General features: G+C 41.4%; 1 protein-coding gene across 1 annotated transcript in view; it reads left to right on the top strand.

The window, feature by feature from the left end:
• Positions 1 to 16,094, top strand: part of LOC134339369 (adhesion G protein-coupled receptor E2-like) — a 101,955-nt gene that overhangs the window by 19,679 nt on the left and 66,182 nt on the right. Inside the window, exons 6-9 of the mRNA XM_063035811.1 lie at positions 9,121 to 9,260; positions 10,121 to 10,262; positions 11,564 to 11,704; positions 12,562 to 12,702. Of these exons, the coding sequence (XP_062891881.1) occupies positions 9,121 to 9,260; positions 10,121 to 10,262; positions 11,564 to 11,704; positions 12,562 to 12,702 (564 nt within the window). The remainder of the gene's footprint in view (positions 1 to 9,120; positions 9,261 to 10,120; positions 10,263 to 11,563; positions 11,705 to 12,561; positions 12,703 to 16,094) is intronic.

Here is a 16,094-nt window from a genome sequence, read left to right as displayed (position 1 = left end):
CCCACTCCAATAGCCTTTGATAACGGGGCAATCCCAGAAAGTATGACAATGGTTCGCATTTTGATTTCCACAATTTCTCCAGCAAACAGGGCGGTTACTATCAAAATGGGATTTCTGAGGAGGTGTAATAAAATATTTTATCAATTTTTTCCATCCAAACTCCCTCCATTTCTGTGAACTGGTACACTTCCATTGATGCCTCCATATTATTGTCCATTCTTCCTCAGATATAATTATCCCTCCTTCCTTCTCTCATTTTGTTTTAATGTATGAAGTCGAATGTGTTCTAAGATTTGACAAACCCTTATATATGCTTGAAATGATTCTACTACCATTATCTGAATTATATACTTTTCTAAATAGCTCTATCAAACATTTACTTGACTTGGTTACATTTTTAACCCTCCTATTAGCATACTGTTGCATCTGTAAATCCCGATAAAAGTCTTGTTTTTCTAATAAGTGTTTCTCTTTAAGCATTTCAAAACTAAACAGTGTTTTCATTATATTGCAAAGAACTGTTATTCCTTTAGCTGTCCACTCCTTAAATCTAGCATCCAGTTTATTCAGCGTAAAACCCGAGTCATATGCACACCATTTAAGAATTGCAAAATCCCCCTCTAGTTTATATACTTTTATAATAGTTTTCCATATTTTAAGAGTCCATTTCACCCATGGGTTATCAATAGTATTTGTGTACCTTTGCAGGTTGTTATCAGCCAAAATTGCCCGTATGGGGATGGAAAGTATCCTCTCCTCAATGTTTTTCCATCTAGCGTCATATGATGGGTTGCACCAGCATTTCACAGCTCTCAACTGTGCTGCAAAATAGTAATCTCTAATAGAAAGTAGGCTCCATCCCCCCTTTTCCTTGGCTAATTGCAAAGTTTTGAGACAAACTCTAGGCCTTTTACCTTGCCACATATATCTTGATAACATTTTGTTTCATTCATTGAATTAATTTTGGTTAATCTCTATTGGTAGGGTCTGAAAGAGATATAATAGTCTGGGCAATATATTCATTTTAATGGATTCAATCCTTGAACTGAGACTTAAAAAAGGAATTAGGTTCCATCTTGTTATATCTTCCTTAATTGTTTTTATATACCGCATAAGCGGATAATTGCATTCTGATAATTTTGCCAAATCTTTTGGCATAATGACACCCAAATATTTGCAAGACTCTGTTTACCATTCCCAGGGATATCTAATTTCAATTTCTCTTGGTGGGCTATAGTTATATGAAAGTAATTGGGTTTTATCTATGTTGATCTTGTATCCTGATAATTGACCATATTGTTCAAAGGATTGCATCAATTTAGGTAAAGAGTATGTTGGTTGCCCTAGATAGATCAAAGTATCATCTGCGTAACAGGCCAATTTATGCTCTGTCCCTTTAATAGTAATTCCTCTGATATCTTCATTTTGTCTGATGTTTAAACTAATGGTTGCAGATATAATGTGAAGAGTAGCGGTGACCATGTACAACCCTGTCTTGTGCCCCTTTCTAGGGTAAAACTATTGGATAAATATCCATTGATTTTAATCCTAGCAGTAGGATTGCCATATAATGCCTGTATAGTTTTAGTAATTGTGTCATGTAAACCAAATCTATGTAAAGCTCTGTAAAGGAAGTTCCAATTAACCGAATTAAATACCTTCTCAGTGTCCACGCTGATCACTATTGCTTCAATTTTATTTTTTTGTATATGATCAATAATGTGAAGTGTCCTTCATATATTGTCTTGTGTTTGGCATTGTTGTATAAAACCTGTCTGTTCATTATGTATCAGTGTGGGTAGAAACTCTTCTAATTGTTTGGCCATGATGGAGGGAGATAATCTATAATCCACATTAAAAACAGATATTGGTCTAGAAGACCCACAATCCATTTTATCCTTGCCTTTTTTCGATGTAGTTGAGACTATCACCTCCTTCCAGCTGGGTGGCATTTGCACCTTTTTTAGAGCCCAGTTCAATGTGGGGAGTAAAACAGGAATTAACTCATTTTTAAATTCTTTACACCACTCTGCCGTATATCCATCTGATCCTGGTGACTTGCTTAATTTAAGCCTGCTAATTGCAGTTTTTAGTTCAGCTTCAGTTATGTCAGCAGTCATCGTTCCATTTTGTTCTTCGCTTAAAATGGGTAACTCTAGAGAATTCAGGAAGGTGTCCATTTTGGGTTATGCTTCCCCCTCAACTTTGGAATATATGTTTCGTAAAACACTTCAAAAGCTTCTTGAATTTCACTTAGTTTCTTTTTTATCACTTTTGTTCTTGGATCCCTAATTCTATGAATTGTATTTTATGCTACCTTTTTTTTTGTTTCCATGCCAGTATTTTCATAGATTTAGATCCACTTTCATAGTGTCTCTGTTTCAGAAACATTAAATTTTTCCTGATTTCTTGTGTAGACAAACTATTAATTTCATTCCTAATTTTTAAAATATCCTCTAATGTATCCTGTGCCAAACTCAATTTGTGTTTTTTTTTCTAGTTCCTTCAGCTTATTTTGTAATTCCTCTGTTTTATTCTTTATTTTTTTCTTTTATGAAGATATGGTGAAACCTCTCCAATATCATTGAATTCTAAGTAAAGACCAATTTTTTTTAAATATGTTTCTTAAAATAGGGACCATTGAGTAGACTTGAATTTAGTTTCCAAATAGTATTCCTTGGTTGTTGGTCAAAATCAACAGATAAATATATAGGCGCATGGCCACTTACATCTATTGTCCCAATTCCACAGGCGTTTATTTCATCTTTATCTTTTCCAAATGTTATGAAATAGTCTAATCTTGTATATACAGAATGGGGGGACAGAGTAATGAGTGTAATCCCTTCTGTCGGGGAAAAGGTCCCTCCATATATCAATTCGACCAACGTCCTCAAAACATGTGTTAACTTTCTTATGTAAGGACTTTGTTTCATAGGTTTTTCTATTGGAAGAGTCTAACTTTGGTTGTAATTGTACAAACGTAAATTTAAATCTCCCCTACATATCAAGAGACCTTCTGTTTCCGTTACCATAATATTAGTAATATCACTTCCTGGGGGTGCGTATATATTCAATAGAATAACTGAATTTCCACCTATATTCCCCCTTACCAGAATATATCTGCCGTCCTTATCTCCCATTTTGAATACTTTTTCAAAATCTAGCTTGCTTGAGATGACAATAGCAACTCCTCCCCTATGTCCTGGTTTATATGAGGAGAAAAACAAATTAGTGAAGCCCATTCTTTTTAGTTTTCCATGCTTATTATCACTTAACTGAGTTTCCTGTAAATATACTACATGGGCTTGTTCTTTCTTCATTTTTGACTGAATCTTACGGCGTTTGATTGGATTTAACAGCCCTTTGACATTAAAAGAAATGAATTTTACTTTGTCCTTTGCCATGTGTATTTATCTGTCAGTATATCATTGAAATTAGCAGAATAAAACTTAATCGATCTACTTCTTGAACAAATAAGAACCAAGAAACACGAATGAAAAGAATGGTAATGAAGGTGTGATTCCAAGGCTGAGGTCTCTAGTAGATGACCCTGGGTTGAGCTAGAGGAAACGTCTAGCCGTGGGGGCTAGCCTCTCCTACCTGTGAGCTGAGGGCCCCCACTGCAGTACCCATAAAAGTAAATGAAAAAATCTATGTCCATTACACAGAAAAGACTTCCCTGTGTATTCCTCCCATGTATATACTCTGATTTAGGTGGGGAAAAAGGAGCGAATGAATGAATAAAAAATAAAATAATTGAGTAATTATAAATTCCATATTGTAATATGTATTTCTGGAGATAAGTATAGCACCGTCTATTTTTCCTTCTGTTTAGCTTATCAACACTTTTGAAATTAGTCAGACCTTGTGGCTCTTTTGGAGAGGGTGAGGGCTGTCTTCTGAAAACTCACAGTCTCTTCCAGATATTCTTCCTTTGCCCTTCTCCCATCCCCTGCTTTCTCGATTCTCTCACTATTTCCCAAGCAGAGTGGGATAGCTGCTCAGCCAGGCTTTCCCTCGGTTTGATCATGCTGACAGGCAACTCTCTGTCCTTCATGTCTGCAGTCCCCTCTTTCACTGTCTGACACAGCTGCATCCTGTCTTCATAAAACACTCGCAGTTTAGCAGGGTACGGGGTCTGGAGGCGAATCTTTGTTTGCTTTAATACTCACATTGCTTCAGAATATTCCTTACATTTCTCCAGGACAACTGGGGGGTTATCTTGATCAAAATATATTAATTTCCTGTTCAAAAATACCTTCTTCTTTCCCCAGGCCTTGCTCAGAACCTCAGAAGAATTTAATGGACTCAATACTCTGCAAATTATACAGGGGAGTCGTTCTGGGGAGGTGGGATAGCTATCATTACTTTTACTATTAATTTCTTTGATAAATCTGATGATTTGTTCAACTCAGAAGGGATAAGGGACTCACAAGCAAATGGGAATAGCTCATTGTGGTCAGCATGGATGAGATGGGCCAAAAGGTCTTTTTCTGTGTTTGACAAGTTTGTGACTCTATATTTTAGAGTTTGGGAAATGAATTCGTTGACCAGTCATGTTCCATTAGGAACAGGAGACAGAGTACTGCATTGTCCAGGGACAGGGGTGACTAGAAGTGGTAGCTGTAGCTGGCGTGTTGATTACTATTCTAGTCTTGGTTCCCAAACTCTTGCACAGTCTAATGTCACCCTCTCGGAGGTGGTTCAGTGACAGTCTGAGTAATCCCTGGGAACAGGGACATGATCCTGAGAGCGAGGGGAAGAGTCAGCGATGGACCATATGAAGATGAGTGTATCTTGAAAAGAGTCATCCATCCTGATAACATTTCGCAGTTCTGTATGATTTAAAGAAGCAGTATCAATGCAATCATAACTAAGGGTTGAGCAAGATAGTCTGGACAGGATTGAAGCAAGGAATTGTATCCCACCAAAGATCAGCCCCAGCTTGCCTTATGTGAAATAGCAGAGCCATACTTTTGTCCCACAGAATGCCAGACATGTTTAACAGGGAGCAAACAATGTTTATGATTGTGAAGGATTTTGTCTGTTCACACAGATATTGACGAGTGTGAATCCTCTCCGTGTCACCAACTTGCAACTTGCAACAACACATTGGGTTCCTACCAGTGCAACTGTGTTGCAGGGTATCAGGCATCTACTGCGACTCTCAACCTCCCTGCAGGGAAGGTTTGTGAAGGTAAGGGCTTCGTATCTTCATGAAAATGGAGTGTTTATCTCAAGGCAGATTTGGTGTCATCAATTCTCCAAGATTATCCCGAAGATATTCTTGGAAGTAAAGAATAAACAGACAGTGTCTGCACTGTGTAAATCCCTCCGATAAATTGTATGTGTTGGATTTCGATGGGATTTTTATTAATCAGTGTTTTTGAATATTTTGGACATGAATTATTCATCAAGCAGATCCCTTGGAAACAGGAGACCAGCAAGGTAGTCTGGAGAGGATTGAATTCCAACACAACTGTTAACATCAGCTATAGCTGCCGTGCTCATTACTTTTCCAGTCCTGCATCCCATATTCCCACTTGGGCAAAGTCATACTCGCAGAACCCATTCAGTGGAGTGGCTGGGCAAAGCACTGGGATTGAAATGTGTTCAACCCCAGCCTAGGCTCAGAGCTACGTTACTGTTCAACAGAGTCACGGACACCCTGTACACCTCCCCATTGACCACTTCCCCCCAGCAACACACAGCCTTAATACACGGCTCCAACAGAATGAAAAATAAATTCCAGTTGACTATCACTGACATATGTCATGAAATTTGTTGCTCTGCTGCAGCAGTACAGTGCAATACATAAAATATCCTATAGGGTGGAGTAATAAATACATATTAGAAAATTACAAGCAAGTAGCAAATAAAGAGAGTAAACATGGCGATGTAATATTCATGGGTTCATTGTCTGTTCGGAAATCTGATGGTGGAGGAGAAGATATTCCGAAAATGTTGAATGTTTGTCTTCAGGCTTCTGTACCTCGTGCATGATGGCAGTATTGAGAAGAGGGCATGTCCTGGGTGGCGGGGTTCCTTCATGATGGATGCCACCTGTTTGAAGCAGTGTGTTTTCAAGATGCCCTCAATGGTGGTGAGACTAACGCCCATAGAAACCGGCTGAGTGTACAACCCTCGGTATGTTTTTCTGGTGCTGTGCACTGGCCCCTCCATATTTGATGGTGATGCAGTCAGTCAGAATGCTCAACATTGTATATCTGTAGCAATCTAACTATTAGCTCCATCCAGCTGCCTTTTCACCTCAATTCTTAAAGCCTTTTCCTGTTCCTTAACTCTATTCACCTGATTTTCTTTCTCAAACCATAAGGTCCCTTCGCAAGAATAGTCACTCAATCTTTTGCTCCAGCAGAGGTCTTCTCTGGATTAAACGACACAGTGCTGAGTTACTCCATGCCGACCCACAGAGCCCAGGTATAAAAGGGAGCAATCTATCTTTACTGCTGAGAGAGATTTTCCCTGTTCACACAGATATCGATGAATGCAAGTCCTCACCTTGTCACAAACATGCAACTTGTATCAACACAATGGGCTCCCACCAGTGTAACTGCAGCACAGGGTTTCGGGAATTACCTGTGACCAGCAACCTCGTGGCAGGGAAAGTTTGTGAAGGTAAGGACTTTGTCTCAACATGAAAATGGTGAATAAATCCCTACTTATTGTAGATATCAGTGCTCCACAAATCTCCTGCAGAGGCCTATAACTAATGAAGAATTTAATGGACTTAGTACTGTGCAAATTACACAGGGGAGTCGTTGTGGGGAGGTGGGATAGTTATCATTAGTTTCTCTATTAATTTCTTTGATAAATCTGATGATTTGTTCAAATGAGACGGGAAAAGAGACTCAGAAGCAAATGGGAATAGCTCATTGTGGTCAGCATGGGTGAGATGGGTCAGAAGGTCTTTTTCTGTGTTTGCCAAGTCTGTGACTCTATATTTTAGAGTTTGGGAAATAATTTCATTGACCACTCATGTTCCATTAGGAACAGGAGACAGAGTACTGCATTGTCCAGGGACAGGTATGACTAGAGGTGACAGCTGTAGCTGGCGTGCTGGATTACTATTCTACTCTTGTTTGCCAAACTCTCGCACAGTCTAATGTGACCCACTCGGAGGTGGTTCAGTGACGGTCTGAGTAATCCACGGTGACAGGATGGGATACTGAGAGGGAGAGGAAGAGTCAGCGATGGACCATATGAAGATGACACCATCTTAGAAAGAGTCATCTTTGCCGATAACATTTCGCAGTTCTGTATGATTGTAGGAAGCAGTATCAATGCAATCATAACTAAGGGTTGAGCAAGGTAGTCTGGACAGGATTGAAGGAAGGACTCGTATCCTACCAAAGATCGGCCCCAGCTTGCCTTATGTGAAATAGCAGAGCCATACCTTTGTTCCACAGAACGTGAGATATATTTAACAGAGAGCAAACAATGTTTATGATTGTGAAGGATTTTGTCTGTTCACACCGATATTGACGAGTGTGAATCCTCTCCGTGTCACCAACTTGCAACTTGCAACAACATACTGGATTCCTACCAGTGCAACTGTGTTGCAGGGTATCAGGGATCTACTGCGACTGCCAGCCTCACTGCAGGGAAGGTTTGTGAAGGTAAGGGCTTCGTATCTTCATGAAAATGGAGTGTTTATCTCAAGGCAGGTTTGCTGTCATTGATTCTCCAAGATAATCTCGAAGATATTCTCGGAAGTAAAGAATAAACAGACAGTGTCTGCACTGTGTAAATCCCTCCGATAAATTATGTGTGTTGGATTTCGATGGGATTTTTATTAATCAGTGCCTTTGAATATTTTAGACATGAATATTTACCAAGCAGATCCCTTGGAAACAGGAGACCAGCGAGGTAGTCTGGAGAGGATTGAATTCCAACACAACTGTTAACATCAGCTATAGCTGCCGTGCTCATTACTTTTCCAGTCCTGCATCCCATATTCCCACTTGGGCAAAGTCATACTCGCAGAACCCATTCAGTGCAGCGGCTGGGCAAAGCACTGGGATTGAAATGTGTTCAACCCCAGCCTAGGCTCAGAGCTACGTTACTGTTCAACAGAGCCACGGACACCCTGTACAACTCCCCATTGACCACTTCCACCCAGCAACACACAGCCTTAATACACGGCTCCAACAGAATGAAAAATAAATTCCAGTTGACTATCACTGACATATGTCATGAAATTTGTTGCTCTGCTGCAGCAGTACAGTGCAATACATAAAATATCCTATAGGGTGGAGTAATAAATATATATTAGAAAATTACAAGCAAGTAGCAAATAAAGAGAGTAAACACGGCGATGTAATATTCATGGGTTCATTGTCTGTTCAGAAATCTGATGGTGGAGAAGAAGATATTCCTAAAATGTTGAATGTTTGTCTTCAGGTTTCTGTACCTCGTGCATGATGGCAGTATTGAGAAGAGGGCAAGTCCTGGGTGGTAGGGTTCCTTCATGATGGATGCCACCTGTTTGAAGCAGTGTGTTTTCAAGATGCCCTCAATGGTGGTGAGGCTAACGCCCATAGAAACCAGCTGAGTTTACAACCCTCGGTATGTTTTTCTGGTGCTGTGCACTGGCCCCTCCATACATCATGGTGATGCAGTCAGTCAGAATGCTCAGCATTGTATATCTGTTGCAATCTAATGGTTAGCTCCATCCAGCTGCCTTTTCACCTCAATTTTTAAAGCCTTTTCCTGTTCCTTAACTCCATTCACCTGATTTTCTTTCTCAAACCATAAGGTCCCTTCCCACGAATAGTCACTCAATCCTTTGTTCCAGCGGAGGTCTTCTCTGGATTAAATGACACAGTGCTGAGTTACTCCATGCTGACCCACAGAGCCCAGGTATAAAAGGGAAGTAACATACATCAAAGTTGCTGGTGAACGCAGCAGGCCAAGCAGCATCTATAAGAAGAGGTGTAGTTGAAGTTTCAGGCCGAGACCCTTCGTCAGGAAGTTGCGTTCACCAGCAACTTTGATGTATGTTGCTTGAATTTCCAGCATCTGCAGAATTCCTGTTGTTTGCGATAAAAGGGAGGTATCCATGTTTACTGCTGAGAGAGATTTTCCCTGTTCACACAGATATCGATGAATGCAAGTCCTCACCTTGTCACAAACATGCAACTTGTATCAACACAGTGGGCTCCCACCAGTGTAACTGCAGCACAGGGTTTCGGGAATTACCTGCGACCAGCAACCTCGTGGCAGGGAAAGTTTGTGAAGGTAAGGACTTTGTCTCAACATGAAAATGGTGAATAAATCCCTACATATTGTAGATATCAGTGCTCCACAAATCTCCTGCAGAGGCCTATAACTAATGAAGAATTTAATGGACTTAGTATTGTGCAAATTACACAGGGGAGTCGTTGTGGGGAGGTGGGATAGTTATCATTAGTTTCTCTATTAATTTCTTTGATAAATCTGATGATTTGTTCAAATGAGACGGGAAAAGAGACTCAGAAGCAAATGGGAATAGCTCATTGTGGTCAGCATGGGTGAGATGGGTCAGAAGGTCTTTTTCTGTGTTTGACAAGTCTGTGACTCTATAATTTAGAGTTTGGGAAATAATTTCATTGACCAGTCATGATCCATTGGGAACAGGAGACAGAGTACTGCATTGTCCAGGGACAGGTATGACTAGAGGTGACAGCTGTAGCTGGCGTGCTGGATTACTATTCTACTCTTGTTTGCCAAACTCTCGCACAGTCTAATGTGACCCACTCGGAGGTGGTTCAGTGACGGTCTGAGTAATCCACGGTGACAGGATGGGATACTGAGAGGGAGAGGAAGAGTCAGCGATGGACCATATGAAGATGAGAACATCTTAGAAAGAGTCATCTATGCCGAAAGCATTTCGCAGTTCTATATGATTGTAGGATGCAGTATCAATGCAATCATAACTAAGGGTTGAGCAAGGTAGTCTGGACAGGATTGAAGGAAGGACTCGTATCCTACCAAAGATCGGCCCCAGCTTGCCTTATGTGAAATAACAGAGCCATACCTTTGTTCCACAGAATGTGAGACATATTTAACAGAGAGCAAACAATGTTTATGATTGTGAAGGATTTTGTCTGTTCACACCGATATTGACGAGTGTGAATCCTCTCCGTGTCACCAACTTGCAACTTGCAACAACACATTGGGTTCCTACCAGTGCAACTGTGTTGCAGGGTATCAGGGATCTACTGCGACTGCCAGCCTCACTGCAGGGAAGGTTTGTGAAGGTAAGGGCTTCGTATCTTCATGAAAATGGAGTGTTTCTCTCAAGGCAGGTTTGCTGTCATTGATTCTCCAAGATTATCCCGAAGATATTCTTGGAAGTAAAGAATAAACAGACAGTGTCTGCACTGTGTAAATCCCTCCGATAAATTGTGTGTGTTGGATTTCGATGGGATTTTTATTAATCAGTGCCTTTGAATATTTTGGACATGAATATTCACCAAGCAGATCCCTTGGAAACAGGAGACCAGCGAGGTAGTCTGGAGAGGATTGAATTCCAACACAACTGTTAACATCAGCTATAGCTGCCGTGCTCATTACTTTTCCAGTCCTGCATCCCATATTCCCACTTGGGCAAAGTCATACTCGCAGAACCCATTCAGTGCAGCGGCTGGGCAAAGCACTGGGATTGAAATGTGTTCAACCCCAGCCTAGGCTCAGAGCTACGTTACTGTTCAACAGAGCCACGGACACCCTGTACAATTCCCCATTGACCACTTCCCCCCAGCAACACACAGCCTTAATACACGGCTCCAACAGAATGAAAAATAAATTCCAGTTGACTATCACTGACATATGTCATGAAATTTGTTGCTCTGCTGCAGCAGTACAGTGCAATACATAAAATATCCTATAGGGTGGAGTAATAAATATATATTAGAAAATTGAAAGCAAGTAGCAAATAAAGAGAGTAAACATGGCGATGTAATATTCATGGGTTCATTGTCTGTTCAGAAATCTGATGGTGGAGGATAAGACATTCCTACAAAGTTGAATGTTTTGTCTCAGGTTCCTGTACCTCGTGCATGATGGCAGTATTGAGAAGAGGGCATGTCCTGGGTGGTGGGGTTCCTTCATGATGGATGCCACCTGTTTGAAGCAGTGTGTTTTCAAGATTCCCTAAATGGCGGTTTTGGCTAACGCCCAAAGAAACTGGCTGAGTTTACAATCCTCAGCATGTTTTTCTGGTGCTGTGCACTGGCCCCTCCATACTTGATGGTGATGCAGTCAGTCAGAATGCTCAACATTGTATATCTGTAGCAATCTAACGCTTAGCTCCATCCAGCTGCCTTTTCACCTCAATTCTTAAGGCCTTTTCCTGTTCCTTAACTCCATTCACCTGATTTTCTTTCTCAAACCATAAGGTCTCTTCCCACGAATAGTCACTCAATCCTTTGTTCCAGCGGAGGTCTTCTCTGGATTAAATGACACAGTGCTGAGTTACTCCATCCCGACCCACAGAGCCCAGGTATAAAAGGGAGCAATCTATGTTTACTATTGAGAGAGATTTTCCCTGTTCACACAGATATCGATGAATGCAAGTCTTCACCTTGTCACAAACATGCAACTTGCATCAACACAGTGGGATCCTACCAGTGCAACTGCAGCCCAGGGTTTCAGGCATTACCTGCGACCGGCAACCTCACAGCAAGGAAAGTTTGTGAAGGTAAGGACTTTGTCTCAACATGAAAATGGTGAATTAATCCCAACTTATTATAGATATCAATCCTCAATTCTCCTGCAGAGGCCTATAACTAAAGAAGAATTTAATGGACTCAGCACTCTGCAAATTACACAGGGGAGTCGTTGTGGGGAGGTGGGATGGCTATCATTACTTTTACTGTTAATTTCTTTGACAAATCTGATGATTTGTTCAAATGAGAAGGGAAAAGGGACTCACAAGCAAATGGGAATAGCTCATTGTGGTCAGCATGCATGAGATGGGCCAAAAGGTCTTTTTCTGTGTTTGACAAGTTTGTGACTCTATATTTTAGAGTTTGGGAAATGAATTCGTTGACCAGTCATGTTCCATTAGGAACAGGAGACAGAGTACTGCATTGTCCAGGGACAGGGGTGACTAGAAGTGGTAGCTGTAGCTGGCGTGTTGATTACTATTCTAGTCTTGGTTCCCAAACTCTTGCACAGTCTAATGTCACTCTCTCGGAGGTGGTTCAGTGACGGTCTGAGTAATCCCTGGGAACAGGGACATGATCCTGAGAGCGAGGGGAAGAGTCAGCGATGGACCATATGAAGATGAGTGTATCTTGAAAAGAGTCATCTATCCTGATAACATTTCGCAGTTCTGTATGATTGTAGGAAGCAGTATCAATGCAATCATAACTAAGGGTTGAGCAAGATAGTCTGGACAGGATTGAAGCAAGGAATTGTATCCCACCAAAGATCAGCCCCAGCTTGCATTATGTGAAATAGCAGAGCCATACTTTTGTCCCACAGAATGCCAGACATGTTTAACAGGGAGCAAACAATGTTTATGATTGTGAAGGATTCTGTCTGTTCACACAGATATTGACGAGTGTGAATCCTCTCCGTGTCACCAATTTGCAACCTGCAACAACACACTGGGTTCCTACCAGTGCAACTGTGCTGTAGGGTATCAGGCATCTACTGCAACTCTCAACCTCACTGCAGGGAAGGTTTGTGAAGGTAAGGGCTTCGTATCTACATGAAAATGGAGAATATCTCTCAAGGCAGGTTTGCTGTCATTGATTCTCCAAGATTATCCCGAAGATATTCTTGGAAGTAAAGAATAAACAGACAGTGTCTGCACTGTGTAAATCCCTCTGATAAATTGTGTGTGTTGGATTACGAAGGGATTTTTATTAATCAGTGCCTTTGAATATTTTGGACATGAATTTATTCATCAAGCAGATCCCTTGGAATCAGGAGACCAGCGAGGTAGTCTGGAGACAATTGAATTCCATCACAACCATTAACATCAACTATAGCTGCCGTGCTCATTACTTTTCCAGTCCTGCATCCCATATTCCCACTTGGGCAAAGTCATACTCGCAGAACCCATTCAGTGGAGCAGCTGGGCAAAGCACTGGGATTGAAATGTGTCCAACCCCAGCCTAGGCTCAGAGCTATGTTACTGTTCAACAGAGCCACAGACACCCTGTACAATTCCCATCGACGACTTTCCCCCAGCAACACAAATCTTAATACACAGCTCCAACAGAATGAAAAATAAATTCCAGTTGACTATCACTGACATATGTCATGAAATTTGTTGCTCTGCTGCAGCAGTACAGTGCAATACATAAAGCATCCTATAGGGTGGAGTAATAAATATATATCAGAAAATTAAAAGCAAGTAGCAAATAAAGAGAGTAAACATAGCGAGGTAATATTCATGCATTCATTGTCTGTTCAGAAATCTGATGGTGGAGGAGAAGACATTCCTACAAAGTTGAATGTTTGTCTTCAGGTTCCTGTACCTCGTGCATGATGGCAGTATTGAGAAGAGGGCATGTCCTGGGTGGTGGGGTTCCTTCATGATGGATGCCACCTGTTTGAAGCAGTGTGTTTTCAAGATGCCCTCAATGGTAGTGAGGCTAACACCCATAGAAACCGGCTGAGTTACAACCCTCAGTATGTTTTTCTGGTGCTGTGTAGTGGCCCCTCCATACTTGATGGTGATGCAGTCAGTCAGAATGCTCAACGTTGTATATCTGTAGCAATCTAACGCTTAGCTCCATCCAGCTGCCTTTTCACCTCAATTCTTAAAGCCTTTTCCTGTTCCTTAACTCCATTCACCTGATTTTCTTTCTCAAACCATAAGGTCCCTTCCCAAGAATAGTCACTGAATCCTTTGTTCCAGCGGAGGTCTTCTCTGGATTAAATGACACAGTGCTGAGTTACTCCATGCCGACCCACAGAGCCCAGGTATAAAAGGGAGCAATCCATGTTTACTGCTGAGAGATATTTTCCCTGTTCACACAGATATCGATGAATGCAAGTCCTCACCTTGTCACAAACATGCAACTTGTATCAACACAGTGGGCTCCTACCAGTGTAACTGCAGCACAGGGTTTTGGGAATTACATGCGAGCTGCAACCTCGTGGCAGGGAAAGTTTGTGAAGGTAAGGACTTTTTCTCAACATGAAAATGGTGAATAAATCCCTACTTATTGTAGATATCAGTGCTCCACAAATCTCCTGCAGAGGCCTATAACTAAAGAAGAATTTAATGGACTCAGCACTCTGCAAATTACACAAGGGAGTCATTGTGGGGAGGTGGGATAGCTATCATTACTTTTACTGTTAATTTCTTTGATAAATCTGATGATTTGTTCAAATGCGAAGGGAAAAAGGACTCACAAGCAAATGGGAATAGCTCATTGTGGTCAGCATGGATGAGATGGGCCAAAAGATCTTTTTCTGTGTTTGACAAGTTTGTGACTCTATATTTTAGAGTTTGGGAAATGAATTCGTTGACCAGTCATGTTCCATTAGGAACAGGAGACAGAGTACTGCATTGTCCAGGGACAGGGGTGACTAGAAGTGGTAGCTGTAGCTGGCGTGTTGATTACTATTCTAGTCTTGGTTCCGAAACTCTTGCACAGTCTAATGTCACCCTCTCGGAGGTGGTTCAGTGACGGTCTGAGTAATCCCTGGGAACAGGGACATGATCCTGAGAGGGAGGGGAAGAGTCAGCGATGGACCATATGAAGATGAGTGTATCTTGAAAAGAGTCATCTATCCTGATAACATTTCGCAGTTCTGTATGATTTAAGGAAGCAGTATCAATGCAATCATAACTAAGGGTTGAGCAAGATAGTCTGGAAAGGATTGAAGCAAGGAATTGTATCCCACCAAAGATCAGCCCCAGCTTGCATTATGTGAAATAGCAGAGCCATACTTTTGTCCCACAGAATGCCAGACATGCTTAACAGGGAGCAAACAATGTTTATAATTGTGAAGGATTTTGTCTGTTCACACAGATATTGACGAGTGTGAATCCTCTCCGTGTCACCAACTTGCAAGTTGCAACAACATACTGGGTTCCTACCAGTGCAACTGTGTTGTAGGGTATCAGGCATCTACTGCGACTCTCAACCTCACTGCAGGGAAGGTTTGTGAAGGCAAGGGCTTCGTATCTACATGAAAGTGGAGTGTTTATCTCAAGGCAGGTTTGCTGTCATTGATTCTCCAAGATTATCCCGAAGATATTCTTGGAAGTAAAGAATAAACAGACAGTGTCTGCACTGTGTAAATCCCTCCATTAAATTGTGTGTGTTGGATTTCGATGGGATTTTTATTAATCAGTGCCTTTGAATATTTTGGACATGAATTATTCATCAAGCAGATCCCGTGGAAACAGGAGACCAGCAAGGTAGTCTGGAGAGGATTGAATTCCAACACAACTGTTAACATCAGCTATAGCTGCCGTGCTCATTACTTTTCCAGTCCTGCATCCCATATTCCCACTTGGGCAAAGTCATACTCGCAGAACCCATTCAGTGGAGTGGCTGGGCAAAGCACTGGGATTGAAATGTGTCCAACCCCAGCCTAGGCTCAGAGCTACATTACTGTTCAATAGAGCCACGGACACCCTGTACAACTCCCCATTGACCACTTCCCTCCTGCAACGCACAGCCTTAATATACGGCTCCAACAGAATGAAAAATAAATTCCAGTTGACTATCACTGACATATGTCATGAAATTTGTTGCTCTGCTGCAGCAGTACAGTGCAATACATAAAATATCCTATAGCTTGGAGTAATAAATATATATTAGAAAATTAAAAGCAAGTAGCAAATAAAGAGAGTAAACATAGCGAGGTAATATTCATGGGTTCATTGTCTGTTCAGAAATCTGATGGCGAAGGAGAAGATATTCCTAAAAAGTTGAATGTTTGTCTTCAGGCTCCTGTCCCTCGTGCATGATGGCAGTATTGAGAAGAGGGCATGTCCTGGGTGGCGGGGTTCCTTCATGATGGATGCCACCTGTTTGAAGCAGTGTGTTTTCAAGATGCCCTCAATGGTGGTGAGGCTAATGCCCATAGAAACCAGCTGAGTTTACAACCCTCGG

The sequence above is a fragment of the Mobula hypostoma genome, chromosome 29 (assembly GCF_963921235.1).
Source record: "Mobula hypostoma chromosome 29, sMobHyp1.1, whole genome shotgun sequence".
In the NCBI taxonomy this organism is placed as follows: Eukaryota; Metazoa; Chordata; class Chondrichthyes; order Myliobatiformes; family Myliobatidae; genus Mobula; species Mobula hypostoma.
The sequence above is the reverse complement of the archived record's forward strand: the minus strand, read 5'-3'. Positions and strand labels throughout refer to the sequence as shown.